The sequence below is a fragment of the Loxodonta africana genome, chromosome 22, assembly GCF_030014295.1.
Source record: "Loxodonta africana isolate mLoxAfr1 chromosome 22, mLoxAfr1.hap2, whole genome shotgun sequence".
In the NCBI taxonomy this organism is placed as follows: Eukaryota; Metazoa; Chordata; class Mammalia; order Proboscidea; family Elephantidae; genus Loxodonta; species Loxodonta africana.
In genome coordinates, this window is record NC_087363.1 from 22,481,764 (window position 1) to 22,504,546 (window position 22,783).

The window sequence follows — 22,783 nt, forward strand, 5'->3', positions numbered from 1 at the left end:
CAACCCCTCTGCCATTGCATCTCCTGCCTCACCCACATGCTCACCTGGCTCCAGCCAGCCTGTCGCTCTAGTCTGCTGCCCTGTCCCACCACCATCCTACCACCTCTCGTGGGATGGAGCCCTCCCTCTTTGTCCCCCATCCCAGATGGCTTGGAGCTGCAGCAGCCTGTTGACCTGCTGGTCCCATTTTTCTCCTCATGCCACTGCCCACACAAAGGTGGGGGCTGTGCGGCTGCACTGCTCTGGGAGCTGTTGGTTTTTTCAAATTAAGTCTCTGGGCCAACCGTGGAACCCTGCTGTGGTTGTTGAGGCTCTGCACTCAATGTGCCCTGGCCTTTCTGCTGCTTCTGAGCTGGCCGCAGGGGCTAGGACTGGAGGCTGGGGCTCTAGGGAAGCCAGTCCTGGGAAGGCTTCGTGCTCTGGAGCTGCCCTGGGCTCTCCTGGGCTTCCTGCTGGGCCTGCAGGTGGAAAGTTCCCCAGACCACATCAATGCAGAGATGGCCTATCTCTCATGGTGGGACCATCTGCTGGACTGGGCCACTCAGATCTCCCTGCGATACAGGACTCAGCTCAAGGCCCACCCCAGGTACAGCGGCAACTGGAGCAGGTGTAGGGGAATGATGAGAGGGGCAAGGCAGCTGGGGCCTGCTGTCCAAGAGACATAGAAGGAATGAGGGCTGTTGTACCTCAGGGGCTCGTCTGGGTTGGGGGACAGGCTTGGCTGGCAGTTTGACCAGTCCCTGTGATTCTGGGATTCTGCCTTCATCTCCCCGGGAGCCCCTTCCTCCTACTTCTCTGTCTTTGCCGTAGGGAGGATTTAGATGGGCAGGGAAGGCGGGGAGTGGGGAGCAGAGGCAGTATGAACAAAGGTGTGACAATGGGAATCAGCATGGGCTGGGGGCCCAAAAGTCTACAGGTGCATGATGGGACAGTGGGCTGGGGGCACAGGGTCAGTAGAAGGGCAGCATGGTAGGTCCTTGGGTAGAAGTGGTCTGAGAGGAAAGCATGGCAGGTGCGGCCCCAGGCTCCGAGGGGTTCCACAGCTTCAGACTGAAGTGGAAGAGTCAGACCTAGGCCCAGATGGCCCTGAGTCTGCTCTTAAACTTAGAATTGGACGGATGCATTTCCCCAGGGTCCACTGCACACAGGCCCAGCGTTTGGGGAGAGATGGAAGGGAGCTGACCGTGGCTATGCCCTATCAGCGGCATCCCCATGTCTGGGCTCCCACTTTATCACCTCCAGGGCAGAGGCTGAGGTGTCGGAGACAAGGACAAGGTGCCCAGGGGAGGGGGGATACATTGCCCAGGCAGGCCTGGGAGGAGGGGGTGGGGGCTGGAAGTGAACAGACCTTGGGGAGATGGAGGCTGACTGCTTTGGACAGCCCTAAGTGTGGGGATCTAGCAGGGAGAGGGTGGGGACAGGGGACTGTGATTCCCTCTGCAGAAAGCTGGCGATCCTAAACAATGGCAGTAGCAACAATAACACAGGCCACTTGCTATGAGTCATGTGGTCCTCAGTGGGCCCATGAGATAGAGGTTGCCGCTCCCTCATTTAATAGATCTGGAGACTGAGGCCAAGAGACGGGGTGACTCTTGGCTGAGTTGCTACTTCCAAGCCCTTGTGTTACTTGTTGGGACCTTGGGGTGTGGCCCTGCCACCTGGAAACCCACCTCCTCTGTGGCCCCCGAGCCTGGCCCAATCACCGTACCAAACTGCAAGGGGGCATCCTGGACCCCATCCTAGCCACACAGACCCCCCCCCCACCCACCCAGGGGTCTTCCCAGGAGGCCTCAGTGTCCAGCCTTGGATCCTGGGGCTGCCTCTGTTACAGGCGGCCCAGACAGCCCTGACCGTGGCGGCACCTGAGAATGACCTTGATAGGGGAGGCTGAGGTTTGGGAACTTCCCCAGCCCAGAAAAGCCAGGCATCTGTGCCCCCTGCTGGCACAAGTGGTCTCTGGGTGTGAGCTCTGCAGAGGCTTCAGCCAGAGTGGCTGTTGGACTGTGGATGGGGCAGTGGTCCAAGGCCAGGGAAAGGGTATAGTTTTAACGTCCCAAAACCTGGGAAGAATGGTTCAGGTAGGGTGGGGGACCTGGCTTTACCACTTACAGCTGTGTGGCCTTGACCTGTCCTCTCCTATCTCTGAGCCTCAGTTTCCCCAGCCATAAGGCACTGGGCTGCAAGCTACTTGCATTTAGCCAGCGACCTCCAGGCTCTGACCCCTCCAGGCTGCCTGTCTCTATCCCTGCCTCCCATCTGGGGGCCTTTGTCCTGAAACAGGGCCCAGGGGCCCAGGAACAGCCTGGCCTGGCGCCCGCCTGGGCCTTCATCCTCCTGGCCATGTGGCCAGGCCTCGCAACTTGCCCCCTAATTGCCACTGCTCTGCAGAAAGGAATGACTTCGCCACAAATTATTTTGTTCTAGAGAAGAGAAGCTGAGAGGGATGGGGGGCAGGAGAAGGAGGAATTGCCTGAGTCGGGCTTTGTGCTGCGCTTTAACCCTTTACTGCTGGATGTTGGGGGGAGGGGCGGGGCTCTAGTGGCGCCCAACCCCCCATCCTTCTGTAAGATGATAGTGGCCTTATCTCCCACCATCAAGCTGTCACTCTCCAACCTTATCTCTCCCCACCTCTCTTTGTCTCTCATCAGCTGCCTCTCCCACCTTATCTCCCTCTCATTGCCTCCGCCTCCTCTCTCTGTCTCCACATCCCTCTGCTTCTGTACAACTTGATGGCGGCAGTTCAGTTGTGGTGACCGAGCCTGTGACCTGGTGAAGGAGCCAGCTCAGGTCACAGACCTCCTGGGTACCTGGAGGGGCATATGGACCCAGCCAGGGACAGAGCCACATGCAGGGGTATGCAGTGCATGCACACATGTGTGCACACACATGTATGTGCACATACCCCAAGACCCCAGCCACGAACAAAGACGCCCACTGAAATCTGCTCATAAGACTCACGTACAAGCCCCAGGCTTAGTCTAGAGGCCCTAACCCCACCTCATGCCAGCACACAGGCACCGGCACACAGATGGGTGTGTGTTGAGCCATAATGCAAAGGCTCGCACACAGGTACAGACTGTCCTAGTTACACCCGCATGCACATGTGCACAGGTCCACACCCTGAGGAGGAGTGATGGGCAGACCCACTCCTCCACCTGCATCTTCCTCCTTGGTCGCCTCTACATAGTCTGTGCCCTGAGTGACAGAAGAGCCTCCAGCACCCAGAGCCCCTGCTACAGTTTCTGCAGACATCCTGGGGCAGTGCCAGCAGAAAGGGATGTTGTTGCCTGAGCTGTGTGGCGTGGCGGCTGTATGTGTGATGCATGTGTGGGTGTATGTGTGTGTGCATGCGTGAGCATCATTGTGTTGATGTATGGGTGTGTAACGTGTGCTTATTGGTTCCATCTCCCTGCCACCATGCCCTGCCCCTTCTGGTGCTCAGAGCTACTCTGGGCTAGTCATGGAGATGCTGCTTATGGCCCTCAGAAGGGGAATACTGACATCCCCACCCCATAACCACCATCCCCCAACCAGCCCAAACTGGGAGCCCATCCCGGATGCTAGCTGTGGAGCCCATCCATGAGGACACTGGGTTGAACCCCTAGACTTCATCCAGGCTGCCTCAAGGTAGCCAAAGCTAGGGTGGGGGTGGGGTGGAGGCTGTCCTGAGGTGAGCTGTGCTGAGAGGCTGTGCAGGGGCCATGGCATGGGAACATGGGACGACACCAGCCTCACTGCCAGCCTCTGCTTTCTTCCAGATCTACAAGGACAACCGGAACCTGTTTGAGGTGCAGGAGAATGAACCTCAGAAGTTGGTGGAGAAGGTGGCGGGAGACATTGAGAGCCTGCTGGACAGGAAGGTGCAGGCCCTGAAGGTAGGCATGTGTGTGGGGTTGATGAGGACGAGGCCAGTAGCCATGCACCCTGAGGGCAATGTCCCTACTCCCTGTGATCACACAGCCCTCTGGTCCCTCTGAATTCAGGCTGAGCCATCGTTGGCAGGCTGTGCACATGCAGACTATGGGCAGCTGTGGCAGGAGCAGGATGGTTATGTCTGGAGTAAGATGTAGGCTGCAGGAGGGGTGACCTGGGGGTCTCAGAGACCTTATGTAGGCGTGAAGGCGGGGCCCACTCAGGCCTCACCCCACCCCCACCGGACCTGGAGTCCTCCCATTCCTCTGAGTGCCCCAAACTGTCTATGGGTGATGCCCTAGGTGAGCACCTGACCAGGACAGCGACCTGTTGATGGCAGAGTCTGCCCCCGAAGGAGCCAGGAGGTTGAGCTTCAAGCTGTGGTGAAGAGGGAGTGTGGAGAGGCCCTGGATACCCCACAGAGAAGGCTGTGGCTGTGGGAGGCTGGGGCCTATAGCCCCTGCTCTGCCTGTGACCTTAAACGTTTCTCTACCTCCCTCTGGGCCTCAATCTCCCCATCTATACCCAGAGAAATTGTGCCTGTCAGTTCCATGGTGCTCCTGGCCACAAGGTGCTGTGGTTCTCTGGGGTGACAGGGCCCACTGAGCTGTGTGAGGAGGTCTACAACACTGGCAGTCCCTGGTATGCAGCCAACCCAGGGAGAGTAGGTGGGGAAGGGCATCTGGAGCTGCAGTGTCCTGAGCAGGTCATGAGGTAAATGAAGAAGGAGGGTCCAAGTGTCATCAGATCAGAGGCCCAGCTGCAGCTACCCCTGACTCTGTCAAAGATAGGAATGCATAATAAAAATAAACAGAATTCTAATACACGCTACAACATGGATGAGTTTGAACACATTATGCTCAGTGAAAGAAACCAGCCACAAAAGACCACATATTGTATGATCCTATTGTATGAACTGTCCAGAATAGACAAATCCCTTGAAACAGAAAGTAGAGTAGTGGTTGCCTAGGGCTGAGGGGTAGGGGAGGGGAGGGGAAAAGGCTAGGAAGTGCCTGCTAATAGATACATGGCTTCTTTTTGAATTGATGAAAATGTTCTAAAATTAAATAGTGGTTGCTTGCTGTCTTAGTTATCTAGTGCTGCTAAAACAGAAATACCACAAATGGATGGCTTTAACAAACAGAAATTTATTCTCTCATAGTTTAGGAAGCTAGAAGTCTGAATTCCGGGTGCCAGCTCTAGGGGAAGGCTTTCTCACTTTGTCAGCTCTGGGGGAAGGTCCTTGTCTCCTTTCAACATCTGTGGGCCCTGCATTCCTTCTAGAGATCTCCACCTGTCTTGACATCAATCTTCCCCTGGGTCTAGGAGGCTCTCAGCACAGGGACCCCGGGTCCAAAAGACACACTCCTCTCCTGCCTCTCTTTCTTGATGGTAGGAGGTCCCCCCTCTCTGCTTGCTTCTCTCTCTTTTTATCTCTTGTAAGATAAAAAGTGATGTAGACCAGACCCCAGGGAAACTCCTTACAATGGGTCAGGGCTGTGACCTGTGTAAGGGTGTTGCATCCTACCCTACTCCTCATTAACATGACCTAATCCTGCCTCATTAACATAATAAACTGCTCACTCCCAAATGAGGCCATAACCACAGGCATAGAAAACAAAAACCAAACCCGTTGTTACTGCTGTGGAGTTGATTCTGACTCATAGCCACAGGCATAGAGGCTAGGATTTATAACATCACAAAATGGAGGATAATCAGATCACAAAATGGAGGACAACCACACAATACTGGGAATCATGGCCTAGCCAAGTAAACACATATTTCTGGGGGGACCTATTTCAATCCATGACAGTTGCACAACTCTGAATATGTTAAAAACCACTGAATTGTATACTTCAAATGGATGGATTTTATGGTATGTAAATTATAGCTCAATACAGCTCTTTAAAAAAAAAAAAAAGATAAGTGAGTTCACACTAGCCATGCCCAGGCTCAAGCCAGGGTCCTGCAAGGTCAAGTCAAGGCAACCAACCTGGCCTAGACCCCCACCACATCCAGGCATCCGGGTAGAACCAGAACCCCTTTCCCAGGAGCTGGGCCCTGCTTTCCTCCCTGGAGTCCTCTGCCTGCCCCATGTGACCCAAGGTCATGGAGTAGAGAAAGGCTGAGATCCTGGGGCCAAGGACCTGGAAAAGGTAGACCATGAAGGCCTCCTACTCAGTGCAGACCCAGAGCTGGGTCCAGCCCCCGTCCAGAATGCAGGACCTCCTAGTGGAGGTTGTAGGGAGGCGATTAGGGAAATGAACTGTCTGGGGAGGAGCCAGAAACCAAGCCTTCAGCGGGGACAGGAGCCCAGCTGGGGTCTCCCCTGATCATGGGAAACGTTCTTATCACCTTGCCCAGCCAACACATTGCTTCCCACCTGTTTGCCTTTACTGGACCTGGGCTTTCCATTCTATCTTTTTGTTTCCGTCTCTCCCCTCCCCGCCTCATTTCCAGACCCGTTGCTTGCATGCTGCTTCCTTGCTTTGCTGCCCCCCTTCGCAGTTTGCAGAGTGCAAGCTGCCCAGTCCCCAACTTGTGTTGGAAAAGTCTGATAAATTGGAGAAGGATCACCCTTCAGGCCTGCCACCCACCCAGGCTTCAGGCCTGGTCCCCACAGAGGGTGGTGCTGAGTGGTGACAGTGACAGATTCCTAGCTCGCCCTCCACACAGGGAGCTCAGGGCCCAGCTCTGGCTGTGTTGCCTCCGGAGCTGCAGGGCTAGAGTCCCTCCCCAGACCCCTCTCCCCTTCCAGGGGTATGGATCAACTCCAACAGCTGGGTGGGGGGAGGTGCCTGGGGTCCTGGTCCCACCTCTCTTCCTGCAACCCACAAACCGGCCCCTGCCTCATGAGGCAGGACAATTGTCTGTCTCCCTTCCACTGCTCTGCAGCCCAGCCCATGGCCTGATACACACTCAGCACTGAATACAAATTATTTTCAATGGAAGAAATGATGGGGAAAGGTGCCCACTGGCTGAGCACTCACTGTGTGCGAGCAAGGGAGGCCCTGCTACCCCCACTTCACAGATGGGGACACTGAGACTTGGAGGTGCTATACATCAGGCCAGGGTGTGGCAAACTCATGATTTTTTTCCTTTTTAATTTTTATTGTGCTTTAAATGCAAGTTTACAAATCAAGTTGGACTCTCATACAAAAATTTATATACACATTGCTATATACTTCTAATTGTTCTCCCCCTAACGAGACAGCACACTCCTTCCCTCCTCTATTTCTTTTCGTGTCCATTCGGCCAGCTTCTGACCCTCTCTACCCTCTCATCTCCCCTTCAGACAGGAGATGCCAACATAGTCTCATGTGTCTACTTGATCTAAGAAGCTTATTCTTCACCAGTATCATTGTCAGTCCCATACTCTAGTCCAATCCCTGTCTGAAGAGTTAGCAAAGTCAGGATTTGAACTCAGGTCTCTCGGACCCTAAGCTGAGCCCTCAAAAAAAAAAAAAAATTTATTCCTGAGGTATGCATAGAGCCCTCCTAGCCGGCTACTGCTACAAGCGCCCCCTGGCTGCAGGCCCTCAGGATGCACCTTGTCCACATCCCCAGTAGCAGGGGGAACCACCATCCCCCTTCTGGGTCCTAATTGTTCCAAGATGCGCTTTGGTCTTAATTATGTTTTAAATTTGCTTTTAATCAAGTTCTGGCCCTTTTCTCCTTTGCCACATTTGTTTGCAGCCTGACTGTGTATGGAGGGAGGGGTGTTGGGGGGCTGGATCCCCCCCACCCCCACTCCATTGTTCCTTTCTCCCTGGACCCCATCCAGTAATCCAATTTAAATCCCCTTGCTCTGGTCTGGAATTTTAAGTCGGGGCTTGCAAAGAGGGAGCGAAGCAGCACAGGCTCACCAGGATGGAAGTTTATTGTCTCATCTAATCAGGGACAATCAGATGTTTGTTACGAGTTTCTTGAACCTGCATAGGCTAGTTGATGGAGCTGAGAGTCACGGGGGAGCAGTCAGGTTGGGGGAGCCTTGCACACAGGCAACCAGCATCCCTAAGTCTGGGAAATATGCTGGGGCCTCAGCTTCAGAAATGTGGAGGGGAACCTGCCTTGGAACTTTGACTACGCAGGGAGAGGGGGCCTCTGAGCCAGGGCTCATACTCAGGGTCTTGAGTCCCCAGAAGGATAGGGAGGTGCCTAAGGGACAAGGCCAAGGGCCTTGTGGCTGGGCGGGGGGATGCCAAGCCTGGGGCCAGGGCAGCCAGGCCAGAACAAGTCCTAGGAGGGCATCAGTGTGGGCCAGAAACGTGCTCTCGGGAGGCTCTTCGACCTCCAACCTCTAACAAGCAAGGGCAGTGGAAAAACCTGGCTGGGATCCAGGACCTAAGCCCCCAGCCTTAGGCTTAGCTCTGTCATTCTTACCATGCTCATGTTTCCTATGCTCTTCCTCAGGTATGTCCCCCTGTCCCAGGGGCCAAGCCCTTCCAGCTGCCCTACCTTCGTGCCTGCCATTCCCTTTGCCTCCATGCACATTGGAATCATGATGCCCAGGCTCCACCCACATCAAGTACATCAGGGTCTCCAGGAGCGGGCCAGACATCATCGTTTTTTAGTGCTTCCCAGATGATTCTGTATCAATTCAGCGTTCAGGACCTTTCCCCGGAAATGGCAGAAATCATTCCTTCCCATGATCACTGGCCTCTCGCAGAGTACCTGCCGAGTGCCGGGCTTACGATAAGCCAGAACTCTCGGGATCAGTCCACATCCTCACCACAAGCTCACTCTTATATTCCCATTTTACATCTGAGGAAACCAAGCCTCAAAGAGGTTAAGCCACTTGCCCCAAGCCTCACAGCAAGAACAGGCTTGGACCCAGGCAGACCCCACAAAGTACCCACAACACTGCCCTCCCCTGTGCTGCCATTAGTGGCCACATGGCACTTGCTCCCCACAGAGGGGCAGGGCTGAGAGAAGAGAAGATGGAGCAATTTTCTTCTCTGACAGGGACTTGTTGTGTGTTGACCTAGTGACCTTGGGCAAGTCCTTGTCCCTTCTGTTTCCTCCTTGGGCCCTGGAGACTCTGAGTACCCTGCTCCTTCCAGTGAGGCTCAGATGGACGGGCAGGGGGAGGTACAGCTCTGGCCCTGGCTCTGGGGGCTACAGCAGGCAGTGTTCCCACCATCAGCAGCCTCTCTGGGGAGCGAGCATCATTTAAAGAATAAAATTAAAAAGCCTCCTGCACGCAACAGCCCCGTTTTTGCCGTTAATGGCCACTTAACCCAATTAAGCTGGCGCATTGTTGGCAGTGTGGCCAGGTCTGTTCAGGAACTGGGCTGTGGGCTGGGTAATCAGAGGAGCAGGGGGTATGAGCTAGGGAAGGAGCCAGGGAGCAGGGGCTGTGGTGCAGACCACCCCCCTTTGTCAGCCAGTCCCGGAAGAGAGAACATTCTGCCTGGCTCCCACTTATTCACTGCCTCCTCTCTTAAAAAAAACCCTTAGGCTTCATCTAATGCAAAGGTTCTCAACCTCAGCACTACTGACATCTTCAGCTAGATAATTCTTTGCTGTGGGGGCTGTCTGGTGCATTGCAGGATGCTCAGCAGCCTCCCTGGCCTCTACCATGATTGGCACACCACTTCCCCAGTTATAACCACCAGAAATGCCTCTAGATGTGGCCAAATGTCCCCTGGGGGCAAAATCACCCCTGGTGGAGAACCACTGGTCTGATGGGACAGGGAGGTGCTGCCATGGTAAACAGAAGCTCTGCAGGCATGGGGACTTTGGGGACCTGTGAGAAATGCAGATGGAATGGGGCAGTCCCAGCAAAAAGAACACCTCTTTAATCCAAGGGGGCAATAGGGAAGGCTGCCTGGAGGAGGCATCGAGGCTATTGGGGGAAAGTTTGGCATTGAGGTAGCTGGAGGCCATTTCAGAGCTGGGCCCACTGATGCATTTATTGACGGGGGTTAGGCAAGCAGTTTCAGCCCTTGGAGGACAAGGCCACCGGTGGCACCTACTGCCAAGGCCTGGCCCAGGGTAGGAGCCTCATGAGTGTCTGCAGAGCAGATGACAGGACTGTGGCTCTGGGTTCTAGCCAGAACTCAACCTTGGCATCTGACTTCAGACCAGAGACGCTCTAGAAAATGCAGTAACGGTGGACAGACAGCCTGGGCATTCTGTAGCGTTGGCTGCCTCCGCCCACCGTTCTCTGAGCAATTAAAAGGTGTTTATATGGGGCTGGCAGTGGCTTCTGCCTCCCCTCCATTATGAACATTAAGAGATCTTGACCCTTCTACTTTCCCTCTTTTGAAAGGAGCCGCAGACACGTGGAGCCAATTAGGCACACGCGTGGGCGCCAAGGGCCTGAGCAGCCTTTTCTCCCTGATTGCGGTGTTTACGGCTGATTATTCTCCCCTCACCCAAACAGCTCTGCCGCTTCCTGGCAGGATGCCACTGCCACCCAGAGGAGCCGGCTGGGGCCCCTAGGGATGGGGTGTGCGGAGAATTAGTGAACAGGAATTTGTTGAGCACCTATTATGTGGCAACCCTTGGGACCCTCTGCCTGTGGGAAAAGGCGGCCGGAGAAACGGCCAGCAAGGAAATAAAAAAGGGGGCTTGGCTGGTGATAAGAGAGACAGGGCAGCATGCCGTAGTAGAGAACGCCACTCAGATATGGGGGTCTGACCCCAAATTCTCATATGACCAGACTTAATGGTCTGACTGAGACTAGAAGGACCCCGGTGGTCATGGCCCCCAGGCCTTCTGTTGGCCCAGGACAGCAACCATTCCCAAAGCCAGCTCTTCAGACAGGGATTGGACTGGACTGTGGGTTGGAGAGGGATGCTGGTGAGGAGTAAGCTTCTTGGATCAGGTGGACACTTGAGACTATGTTGGCATCTCCTGCCTGGAGGGGAGATGAGAGGGTGGAGGAGGTTAGCAGCTGGCGAAATGGACACGAAAAGAGAGAGTAGAGGGAGGGAGTGGGCTGTCTCATTAGGGGGAGAGTAATTGGGAGTGTGTAGCAAGGTGTATATGGCTTTTTGTGTGAGAGACTTACTTGATTTGTAAACTTTCACTTAAAGCACAATAGAAACTATAAAAAAAAGAAATGGGGGTCTGAGGGGGCTCCTCGGAGGAGGTGGCCTGAATATGTGTGGAGGGAAGGTGAACTGCTGTCTACTCCCCACACACCTGAAGGGCCTGGGGATCAGTGTGCACCTGGAGCAAAGACACAGCAGCTGCTCCCAGAAATCAGTGGGTGTGAGGGTGGGGACGGCTACTCCATCAGATGGCCAAGAATCTGGAGACTCCACCTCAAAGACCTTTAGGCTGTGCTGGCAAGGCAGGGAGCTGGCCTCCCTAGAAAGGTCACAGGAGACAGAGAGCAGGTGAGGTGTAGCTGGGGTATGGCTGAAGGGTCCTTCAGGAGAACATGTCATCCCTCACCTTCCCCCACCTGCTCAAGCTAGTGGTGGTCAGACAAGGGCCTGGCCTGGTCAGGCCTGGCAGGCCTCAGGAAGGGTCAGGTCAGGAATTTGATGCTGTACCCCCTGTGGGACAGGCCTCTCTCCTGGGTCCTCCTCCAAGGTGCAGGTAGCTGCAGGGCCCTCCAGAAGGGTCAGAAGAGTTGTGATCATTTTCTAGCATCCTAGCCAAAGGAAGGGTTTAGGTGGGCTAGGGTGTGGTGTCACTGAGGCCCACAGAGCTTGGTGGGTCAGCTTTTCACACACCCTACCCCACTGCTGAGTTCTCTGGAGCCGCTGAAGGTCAGAGAGAAAAGGCCGAATACAGCCATGTGTCAGGTTAGGAGGCTCACTATCCCATTCACCCTGATCAGCATCACCTTCACCTACCTGCTGTGGGGACACCTGGACTGGAATGCCCTAGGCCCAGGTATCACCCCAAGAGGGGTGTCTGAGCCACTCCCGCCCAGTGGCCCTGCCAGATGTGTGTCCTGTGCATGCCGTTCAGTCTCCCATTTGTTCCCTTGCTCACTCATTCAGAAGTCCTTCTCCACTGCCCCTGGCCTGGCCTGGCCCTAGGACAGGCTTGGTACCAGTCTCTACTCACTGTGGGGCAGAATTCCCATTTTACAGATGAGGAAACAGACACAGAGAGAGGATGCAACCCCAGTCAGTGCCTGGCTGAGACAGGGTCACGATTCCTCTGCTTGCCCTAGTTTCTGAGCCTGTTACCTCCCCTGCATCCTGAGCCCCCAGAGGTTGGGAGGAAGCAGAGTGGCGGTGACTGGGGGAGGGGAAGGTGAGGGTACACCAGGCAGAGGGCCAAACACAAGCAAGGGCCTAAAGGCAGGGCTCAGTTGGGAGATGTTCGGGAGCATCTGGAAAGGATGACAAACTGGGTTGGGGTGGTCCCCAGGTGCAGCCCAGGAGCCAACACTTGAGTTCCCTTTTTAACACCCCTGTACCCTGCCCACCACAGGAAGAGGAATCTAGGGCATGGGGCTGGGAGGGGGAGGGTGTCAGCTAAATAGAAAAAAATGAGCCCTGGGCCCGAGGGAGACGCAGTGGGCACTATTCCCTGAAGAAGGGCTGCACTGAGGGGGGATCCCCTCAGTTTCTGCCCACCTCGCTGGGGGTCCCAGTGAACAAAGGGGGGTGGGTGCTAGGAAGCAGAATGAAAAGGCCTGCAGGTGCCACAGGGACAAACCAGCCTAATTTAGGATCAGAGAAGAGAGGAATTTAATTGAGTTTTAATAGCATCTGGCCCTTTGTTCTGAAATCCTCACGTTCAAGGGCTGGGGGAGCGTGGGGGTGCATCAGAGGTAGGGGAACCAATGGCTGGGCTGGTGCTGCCCTCCAGGGCTTCAGACTGCAGGGAGCCAGAGAGCAGGCTTCACAGACCCGAGGCGCAGAGCGGCTCATGTGGGAGAGGTGAGTCTAAGAAGACAGCCTGGAGGAGGTGGTGTTTGAGCTGAGTCTCGGAAATCGAGTGGAATTCCCAAAGGTGGAGAAAGGGAAGAAGGAAAGCACCCAGGCCAAGCTCCCAGCCCAAGCACTGGCCCAGCAGTGAGTGAGCAGAGCTGATGCAGGCTGGGTCTTTGGAGGTGAGAGCACTATGGGCCTGGGGGGTGCAGCCTGTACAGCAGTGTTTCTACTGGAGTGAAGAGGAGGCCAGGAGGTGACAAGGGCAGGGAGAGGCAGGACTTAGCACCTGATTTCTGGGGTGGTATCTGCACATTCGCAAGCAGGATCCCCTCATAATGCAGGCAGCCTGGAGTGGTCAGTCACCTTTCTCACTCCAATTTCTGTGGCTTAAAATACATAGCGAACAACGCCTCCATTGTAGCAGTGAGCGGCTGTGGGAGAATGAGCCAGGCTCACACGGGCGCTGGTGGGAAGGGCACAGTGCCACAGGCCCAGCCCTGGGGGGGTGGAGGCGGGGCACTGGGGTGGCAAGAAGCCCCCTCTGAGGGCCCTCACGGGACCCTCAGCTCTCTTTTCCATGCCCACACCTGGAAGCTGGACCAGGCCCAGGTGCCGTGATGACCCCGGGCAGGGTTTCCTGGAAGAGGCCACATGACCCTGGCTCATTACATCATGGGATACCAGGGCCTCAGGTGCCTTTGCATCCTTCAGCCTCTGTTTACTGAGCACTGAGCACCCGCTGTGTGCAGGCACCGTACCAGATGCAGGGAATGGTGGGAGTAGACTCGCAGGACCCCTCCCTCGAGGAGTGCAGACGTTGAAGGTCACAGTGATGTGATCCACGCAACAAAGTGCATAGCCAGGGTGGCAAGCCCTGGGGGCACTTGACCAGGCCTAGGAGGGACCTTTGCCAGGGACTTAGGCAGGCGAAGGAGGATAAGGAAGGAAGAGGGCTAGAGGCAGAGGGAACAGCAAAATGCAAAGGCCAGAGTATACAGTGTCTGCATACTTGTGCATATGTACATAGGTAGTGATGGGGGATCTTGCCCGCTGGTCTGGCTCTGCATAACATGTGCACAGAGGCACTCGGAGACAGGTTTCAAGGTAGAAAGGCCTGTTTGGGCTGTGTCCATTGCACATACCCCTTGCTGGGATCCAGCAGAGACCTTGCCTGGTGGCCGTAGCCCACCCAGACCTGCTCTTGCACCCAAAAATGGAACCTCTGGCCACAAGCCCTCCTCAGACAGATGTAACTCGACACATGGTGCACATGACCAGGCCCAGAGCACTGAGGGTGGCCGAGAGTCAGGGGTCTCACCCACCGCTGTGCTGCAGCGCCCACTCGGCACTTGAGCAGCATCGAGCACTTGGCAAATCTCTCACACTCTCTGGGCCTCAGCTTCCCTCCCTTACACTGGGAACAATGTAGCCCCAGAGATCTGTCGTCAGAGTTTGCACCAGGCTTTGGTGCCGTTGATTCAGGACAGATACTAATGGAGGTATCACATGAGGCAGGCCCCATGGACAGGACTGACCTGTGTTCCTTTGGCCCTGCCCAGCATGTGAACAAACCTGGGGCTGCAGGACCTCATGTCAAGCCCCCCTCCTGGGTGCAGGAAGAGTAGGACTGGCCTCATCAAAGCCCCATCCTTATCTCCCACCTCCATGGGCCGTTCTTTCTAGGCTCTTCAGTGCTTCCTTCCTCCTGGCACAGGCTTTGGGGCCTTCATTTGAGAGGCTGGTCACGGTTGTTGGCCCTTTGTGCCAGCCTCCCTGTGTTTGCCCACTCTGTGCCTCTGCAAATGGGAGTCAAAGCATGTTTGCTGTGTCAACACCAGCTGGAGCCCAGTTATCAAGAGAGCCGAGGGCATGAGGCCTGGTCTGCCAGCTGCCTAAGGTTCAGTTCCTCTCTGGGCATGCAGTCATGTTGGTTGGTGGGTAGGTAGCCCCTTACCTATGCACCATCCATTCACCCCACAGGATCACTGGACATGAGCTGGGGTGGGTATCTGAAACCAATGAGTGTGGTCCCAGGTGGAGAGCAGGGCTTAGAAAGGGCCAACAGGGGAAGCAATCTTTTGTCAGTGCAGTCCAGGGAGGCTTCCTGGCAGAAGTGGCATTCAAACCTTTGAAGACTGAGTATGGAGCTTCTCCACCCCTTCATGCAAGATTGCTTTGATGTCCCTGATCCCTAGCCCCAGCCGTCTCATCCCCTCATTCCCAGTCATCAGGCCCAGCAGTTTATGAGGAGAGGAGGCCTCAGTGGTCAGACAGATGAATAGACAGACAGCAAGACCGTGTCAGAGCAGGTGACCAGAACTCCAGAAGACCTGAGTGGATCATGAACTGGGCATACTGCTATGTCTCATCCATGTGTATGCAGGGGTAGGGCAGCCACAGCCCAGGGAGGGCTGAGATGGGCAGCTTCTGGCTGGTGGCTGGCACTAAGAACAGAGGCCCAGAGATGGGGAGCTAGTTGCCCCAGGCCTGGATGAGAACCTGGGTTCCCTCATTCAGTGAAGGCTGTTCTGCCACCTGGGGGCTGGGTCAGTTGGCCACAAGGAAGGACAGGATCTCTGAATCCTGTTTACTCCTAGGATGGGACCCCTACCCACTTTATCAGTGGGTTTTCCATAAATGGGCATTTCAGGGTGACTCCCTCAGGAGACAGAAGCCTCCAGGGCATGGGCCAAGTGGCTGGATCAAGAGCAGAAAGAGCAGTTGAGGTCAGAGCTGTAGCACTGACACCCCTGCTGCATGACCTTCACTAGTGATTTCCTTTCTCTGAGCCTCAGTTCCCCCATCTATAAAATGGGACAGTAAGAGTCCAGCTGGCAGGGTTGCCAAGAAGATCACCAGAGCTGAGACGGGGCCAGAGCATCTTCCTGTGCACCTCTAGTGCCCAGAGGCCACAAAGCTGGCAAGGAGGGCACCGTGGGATGAGAAGCCGATGTCTCCCCACACACACCCAGTCAGCAAGTAGAGTTAGGAGGGGCCTGTGTCAGGCCCAGCAGGAAGTAATGGGCATGTGAACAGAGAAAATAAACCCATCTGTGCTCAGCCAATGAACAGAAGTGACAGCCCAGTTAATGATACGGACCCAGCTCCAGTGTCCTCTGGCTCAGAACATGTGTGTTGGGGGCCCACTGCGAGCGCCCATGCCCCGACCCTGAGATACCAGCTTGCAGTGGGAGGGAAGAAGGGGAGGAGCCCTTGCAAATGCTCCTTCAGCTGTGTGTGTGTGTGTTGGGGGGGTGTCCATGGAGGTGACCGTGTGTATTCTCATGTGCGTACACACACCTGCTCACTTTCCTGAAGCTACGACTCCCACGCGGACTGGAACCAAGCCGTGTGACTGGCCTGAGTGAGGGGGTTGCCACCCCACACCCCATGGCCCAGGCAGAAGCCCTGGGCTCCCCTGTCCTCCAGTGATGACACTGACCTTTCCCAGCCACCCATGTGCATACCTGGGCCTCCTTTTTATCAAATATTCTGTTAATCATATCTCCCTGTGTGACTGCCGTGTCATTAGCTCATTTCACAGAATATTGCATCTGTCATATTTTCCCCTCTGTTTTTTTTCTTTTTCCAGCAAGGGGTGGGAGAGGATGGGGTCGAGGAAGATTCCTGGGCATGGGACCACCTTACGGGTCAGCTCTGGCTCCACCCCCTGCACCCAGGGCCCCCACATGCACTGACACACGCCCCTCTACACACACCCCCAATCCAGAGCCTGGCGAACAAGAGAAAAGGTAGGCTGGAGGGTGTCCAGAGCCTGCCTGGTGCTAGGAGGAAGGAAGGGTGCAGGCCTAGCTAAGCCCTACCCCCAGGAGTGCCCCCACACACCTGCTCACCCCTAGGGACTGCTCAGGCCCAAGATGGGCTCAGACAAGCTTGATACTAAGTGGCATTGCCCACCAACAGCCCAGCATGTTGTGGGCATGTATGTGACAGGCAAGCTGGGTTGAGTAAGGGTCAAGTGGGCAGCACCCTGGGATGGCGCCTCTGCTGGACCATGTATGGATGGCGTGCAGCAGACACTCGGTTAACAGTCCCCATGATCCTCACTATCGACTGCCCACCCCCACCTGTCAGACACGTTCTCACAACTGTGGACTGCCCCAAACTCTCACATTGTCCCTCCCACCCACCCACCCACCAAAGCCAGGGCCTGGCCCAGCTGTGAGGTGGGTCTGCTGGGACAGTGAACCATGGACAGGGCACACATGGAGCCCGTGATGCATCACATGTGGCTTAACCCCAGCCAGGGGACCCGAGGCCTCGTCCTCCTCCCTGGGAGCAGAAACACTGGTCCTCCCTGCCCCCAGAGGTGGGCCAGGCAGACGAAGCTGCCCAAATGTTTAAGCTATTCTAGCATCAGAATTCGGTGCTGCCCTGACCCAGCCATTGCCGCTGAGCCCCCCGACCCTCACCTTCCCTCACCCACTCCCCAGATGGAAAACCACAGGTTGCCGAGGCCACACCTGGACAGAATCCTCAGTGACACCTGTCTACCCCGCCAGAGCCTGCTGCAAGGGCTGGGCTCTGAGCCCTGAGCCAGGGTGGCCTACTTTCCTGCTGCCCCCTCTGTCCCCTCTTCGCCTTTCCCACCTTCTCCTGCTGCGACTCCCTCGGGATGTGAATTCTCTTGAACTTTTAATTAAAAAGATTCTCCTTTCTCTCCTTAAGATTTGCTTCCCTGTGATTTTCCCCTTAGAAGGAGAAGTGGCAGGAGTAGCAGGCAAGAAAGTGGGGATAGGCCTTCCTGGGTTTTCATGAGGGACCTGGCGGAACCAGGGCCTGGCCCAGGGTAGGCTGCTAGCTACCTTCTGCCCTGTGCCACCTTCCCTGGCTTCCTGGCTCTGCCAGGGGAGGCATCTCTGAAGGTCCCAGCACTGCCTGTCACTGCCAGATCCCTCACCCATCCTACCTTATCACTCAGGACTTTATGGCAAGTTCCAGTTAGACAGGCCAGGATTTCACCACATAGAAGGAGCCTCCTGCTTTCAGTAAGGGTGCCATTAGCCTGTCCCTGAGTCTAGAGGGAGATACCGCCATATCCTCAGACCCCCATTTCAGGGTTGGAGCCACTAACTGGAAGCTCTTCCTTGCTCCAGACCACGATCCCTCTTGTTGAAGTCTAAGCCCGTTTCCTTGGCTCCACCTCCAGAAAACTGCCTGGCCCTCATCGAGAGCATCGGGATGCCCCAGGGAAGGGGCAACAATGGAGGCATTGGCCCATGGCTGGAACAAGGGCCCTCCCGCCACCAGTCTCCTGATACTCCCAGCATGTAGCCTGCTTTTTGGACCCCAGGGCAGCTCCACTTGGTCCTGGGAATTGTCAGAGAGACATCTCCATACAGGTGGGTGGTGTCCTAGCAGGATCTGAGGGTGGGTGAGATTAAAATTGGCTGAGGAGGGGCAGGCATGCCAGGTAGGAGCACAGCATAAGCAAAGGCAGAAGAGGCTCTGGGCAGGGCACTGGTTGGGGGTGGCAGCAGTATAAGGCCAAGAAGGTAGAAAGGGAAGTGGGAGGCCTTGAACCCCAGATACTAGGATTTAGACCCCAGGCATCAGAAGCCTGAACAGCCTCTTGAGTAAGGCAGTGGCATTATTCATTCATCTTACAAATATATGTTGAGTACCTACTGGACTACCATGCCTGTGTCCTGGCCTGGTCCAGCCCCTAGGCAGTGCCCACCTCCCCTGCAGATGCTGTGAGGCTCTAGGGGTGATAAAGTGGGAGTGATCATAGGGGAGAAGTCTGGCATCCCCCAGAGGGCAGGGGCACAGCCTCTCTGGCTCTTCCTGTCTCTCAGCACTGCCATCTCCTCCTGGCTGGCATCCCCTAGGGCCCATTAATTTCCAAACTTGATGCTGGTGGAGGTGGAGAGCGCTTCTTCCCCCAGCAGCATGTCTTGGTGCTCCCAGACCCACCCCATCATGCCAGGCTCTACCCATCCATTGATTTTCTAAGCACACATTGAGTGTCGACTGTGTGCCAGGCCCTATGCTAGGCGCTGGGGATTCTGCAGTGACAGAGGCAAACCTGGCCCTCCTTGGGGTCCTTGTGGTCCAGATGGGAGGCAGAGGGTAGTTAAGTAATGTGAGGATGTGTAGTGAGGTGGCAGAGGGGTGTCAGAGGACAAACGCAGCAGATAGGCAAGGAGAGGGTCTGGTGACGATCTCAGCACTCCTCCCCCACATCTGCAGGGGCAAACCCAGAGCCTGAGCAGGGGTGAAGGCAGTGAGGAGGAAGAGACAGGCTTTCCTCCTGGCTTAAGGTCTGAGCCCCATCTCCTCACCTGGGCCACAGCTTCCCAAGGTTTTGGGGGTCTCCACTCCCTTCTTCCCAGCCCTGCTCCTGCTGGGAACACAAATAGCGAGAAGTCTCCCCCAAGGGGCAAGGTGCAGCTCTGCAGAAAACTGTGCCAACTGAAAAGCTACCCCCATGCCCTGCAGGGCCTGCTGAGCAGTGCCTGCAAGCAGGTGGGCACTGGGAAGAGCAGGCAGCGCTAGATCTTCCTGGGTTCCCCAGCCCCCGGCCACCCTGAGCCACCGCTGATGTCAGCAAAGGAGAACCCCAAGTGCTCCTAAAGAGCTTACAGCAGTGGAGGGGGGGTCTGCGTATGCCAAGGAACAAATGGAGTGTTTGTGCACGCTTTTGCACACACACACACACATGCTAATGAGGGGTTGTCTGTGTGACTAGGGCATGCCCCATATGCATGCCAGGTATGGTTCTGGTGGATATGCCCATGTGTGTGGCAGTGGGTCTCCATGACAGGCCAGCGTCTCCATGACAGGGCCTGCAGTCACGCCTTTGTGTGAGAGATGTGTGGTGTGGGCTGAAGGAGTCTGAAGAACTGAAAGTGAGAGGGAAAGGAAGAGCCTACCACCTCAAGACTCATGCTATACCAACATGGCCCATCTGCCTTACAGACACTTGTGTGGGCATGCTTTGGACACCCACAAATGTATATATGTACACAACCCATGTGCACATGTCCCTTCCTCCCTGTCTACAACCACACAAGCATCCCTGGGCCTGTGCCCTCATGTGAGTGCACAGATACATGCAATACACGTACACGAGTGCACCTTGGTCCATGCACACCCACATGTGCACATTCTTATTCCTGTTATAAACCCCCTGTCACTTCTATGTGGGCAGCCCCATCACAGAGCAGGGGGCAACTGAACTGGGTGTTGGGAGGTGGAAACAATTGCCCAAACAAAGGAGGGAGGAGAATGACCTTCCAGGCAGAGGGAATGGTATGTGCAAAAGCACAGAGGTGTGTCATAACAGTCAGAGATATTTACTGAGTCCCTGTCTCATGCATTTGAGCATCTGTGCAGCCAAGGCCCTTCATTCATTCACCAAATAGTTAATCAAGTGCTGAATGTCATGGTCACTGGGATGGAAAAAAAACAGCATCCCTGTCTCAGGGAGTGTACTGCTGGGAAATTACAGAACAGGGCAGTAAAGTTGTCAATGAGGGGAACACAGGCACCAAAGGAGCCTTGAGAAGGGGCCTACCCAGGACTGGGGCTCACTGGTTGATTTGTTTATCGATATTTGATTGGTACCCAGTCTTTAGAGGCCTTCGAAGCTGGGAGGACCCTTGGCGGTCCAAGTTTATACCCTTTATTATATTAAAAAAAGATTATATTATTATCATAGAGACTAAGCTCAGAGCCCAAGTCTCCAGGGTTCCTGTTTTGGGAATGTAGTGGTACTGGCTAAAGCAGGTCTCTACCATAGCCAAACCGAGCCCTGGACTCACACAGGACTCAGTCCCTCTGCACAGCACCTCCTGCAACACAGAGGTTGAATTGCAGAGCCAGGAGCCAAACCTATCCAGGCTCCCTCAGAGCTGGACGTGACCTTCTTAGGCTGGCAGTAGTGTCTGGAGACCTTGGATATGCCTTTGGGCCTCAGTTTCCCACCACAGAATGGAGACATGATTCCTGGTCCGGCTGCCTACCCTGCTGGGTTGTTGAGAATGGGGAGTGTGCTGATTCCCATGAGGGTGCTCTCCGAGGCCTTACTACTAAGGGAATGTTGGGCTGCTCACCTGCAGCTGCAGGACCGATGACTGGCTTCTCCTCCTCCTCCATGGCTTTGAAGCCATCCGTCACTTACACCTTCTCCTCATTTCTAAATAAAAAAAAAAAAAAAATGATTTGTTAATTTGAATGAGTGATCGCCAGCGTCCGAGCCTTTTTGCAGGTCCAGGAACAGCTTGTGGGCTCCCGGAGCCTCCGTGCCGCTGGCCTGACGCAGACTTGGAGGGGTTGTTTTCGATTTAAATGTGAATTGAATGAGGAGAAAAATGTTTCTCTTGGCAATTCCATAGGAGCTTGCTCTTCTGACAGATGTTGGAGTTTATTATCCCATCGGGCCTGCGTTTTGTCGAGCAGAATTGCTAATTATCTCAGAGGCCCGACCACAGCCGAGGAGGGGAGGGAGGTGGTGGTGCGGCTTTGGGCAGCATCTGTCGACAGGCAGGCACTGGGACTGTAGGCCCAGCCTGCTACCCCTTTCCCCACCATCCGCGATCTGCGGACATTTTGGGGTGGGGGCTCCCCCTCCCTTGGTTTTTGCTGCATGGAGTACCCTGGAGGAGAGTGTGGTCGTGTTTGTTCTTGTCAGTGCTGCTTTGGCCTTGGAATAGGACTCTGGGAGGTCAGTCTTGGGGTCTTGAATTGCTTGTGGGTTTAATGGGTTCAGGGGGTGGAGGAAAGAAAAAGGCTGCAGAGAAGCCAGTGTTTTTCTCTGTGGGAAGCCTAGCCTTGATTGTAAGGGTGTGGGCAGACAGGGGCTATGCTTATGCAGGGGCGGGGCTGAATGTCTCTTAACTAGGGGCTCTGTGCAGGCCTGTGTGCCTTTGGCATGACTGTGTTTGCGTGTCACGGGCCACCTCACGCGTGCCTGCGTGTTTCTGTGACTGAGATGTCTGTGGCTTTGCCGCAGGGGCTTCAAGGTATGGCTTTGATGTCTGGAGCCTAAATCCTTGTAGCTGGAAGACAGATTGTCAGAGGGAACTGGACCCCTGGAAGGGTGGGCTGAGGCTGCCCAGGGTGTCACCCAGCCACTGTGAGGGTGCCACAGGTTTCAAGGGGCTCCTTGGTGGATGGACTAGGAGGGTGGATTTTGTTGTGGAGATGTGACCCTAGCTCCCAGACTCCTGCCCCTTGGGGGAGACTTCTGGCCACGGACCTTAACCTCACTTGGGGCAGATTAGAGCAGGGCAGCATAGCCAGCCTCCCCCAACCCAGTGGGGGCCCCAGAATTCCTCCAGGGCTGGATCCCAGAGCCCCCTGACTCCACACAGCCCCAGGTCTGACTCCAGAGCTGTGTTATTCATCTCTGATCTGACCCCAAGAAGACCGTTCTTCTGCTGCAGCCCCTGAGAACCAGCCCCCTTGAGAGAGTCCCTCCACCTCTCTCCCCTTTCTTACCTTCATCTCTCCTTCCAGAGCCCTGAGGCAGGGAGGGGGCTGGATGCCATGACTGCCCCCAGGCTTCAGCACTTCACCCCTCCCCCATGCTTTGATGTCCTGTCCCCTCCCCCTTCCCATCCCCTCCTCCCTCATCCTCCACCATCCCCAAAGTACCCCCACCAACTCCAGGCCTCCAAAGTTCAGCTTTCTGGGTGTAACACAAAGGCAGCCACAGCAGCTGGGCAGGATTTTATAACCGTAATTAACACTGGATTCCCTGGGGTCCTGGCTTTAGAATCCTGATGCCGGCTGAGACCAGCAGAGCTCCAGCCTGGGAGAGTCCGCCCTGGTGCCAGGGCGGGCAGATGGAAGCTCGGTCCACGGCAGCTGAACCTACGAAGGGCCCTGCAGGCTTGTTCTCTCCCCACGCGAGTGCTGGGCCCTAGCAGCCTCCTTAACGGGGACACTGGGGAGCAGGAGAGGGGTGCCCAGCCACCCCCAGGCTAAGAGCGTGCCAGGCGCCTCTGATTGACCGCAGGTCCCTGGGAACCGGGTCTTCTCTCTCCTCTGGATAA

General features: G+C 55.5%; 1 protein-coding gene across 1 annotated transcript in view; it reads left to right on the forward strand.

The window, feature by feature from the left end:
- The first annotated feature begins 2,989 nt into the window (after positions 1–2,989).
- Positions 2,990–22,783, forward strand: part of CACNA2D2 (calcium voltage-gated channel auxiliary subunit alpha2delta 2) — a 74,023-nt gene continuing 54,229 nt past the window's right edge. Inside the window, exon 1 of the mRNA XM_064274474.1 lies at positions 2,990–3,875. Coding sequence (XP_064130544.1) covers positions 3,702–3,875 — 174 coding nt within the window. The 5' untranslated portion in view covers positions 2,990–3,701. The remainder of the gene's footprint in view (positions 3,876–22,783) is intronic.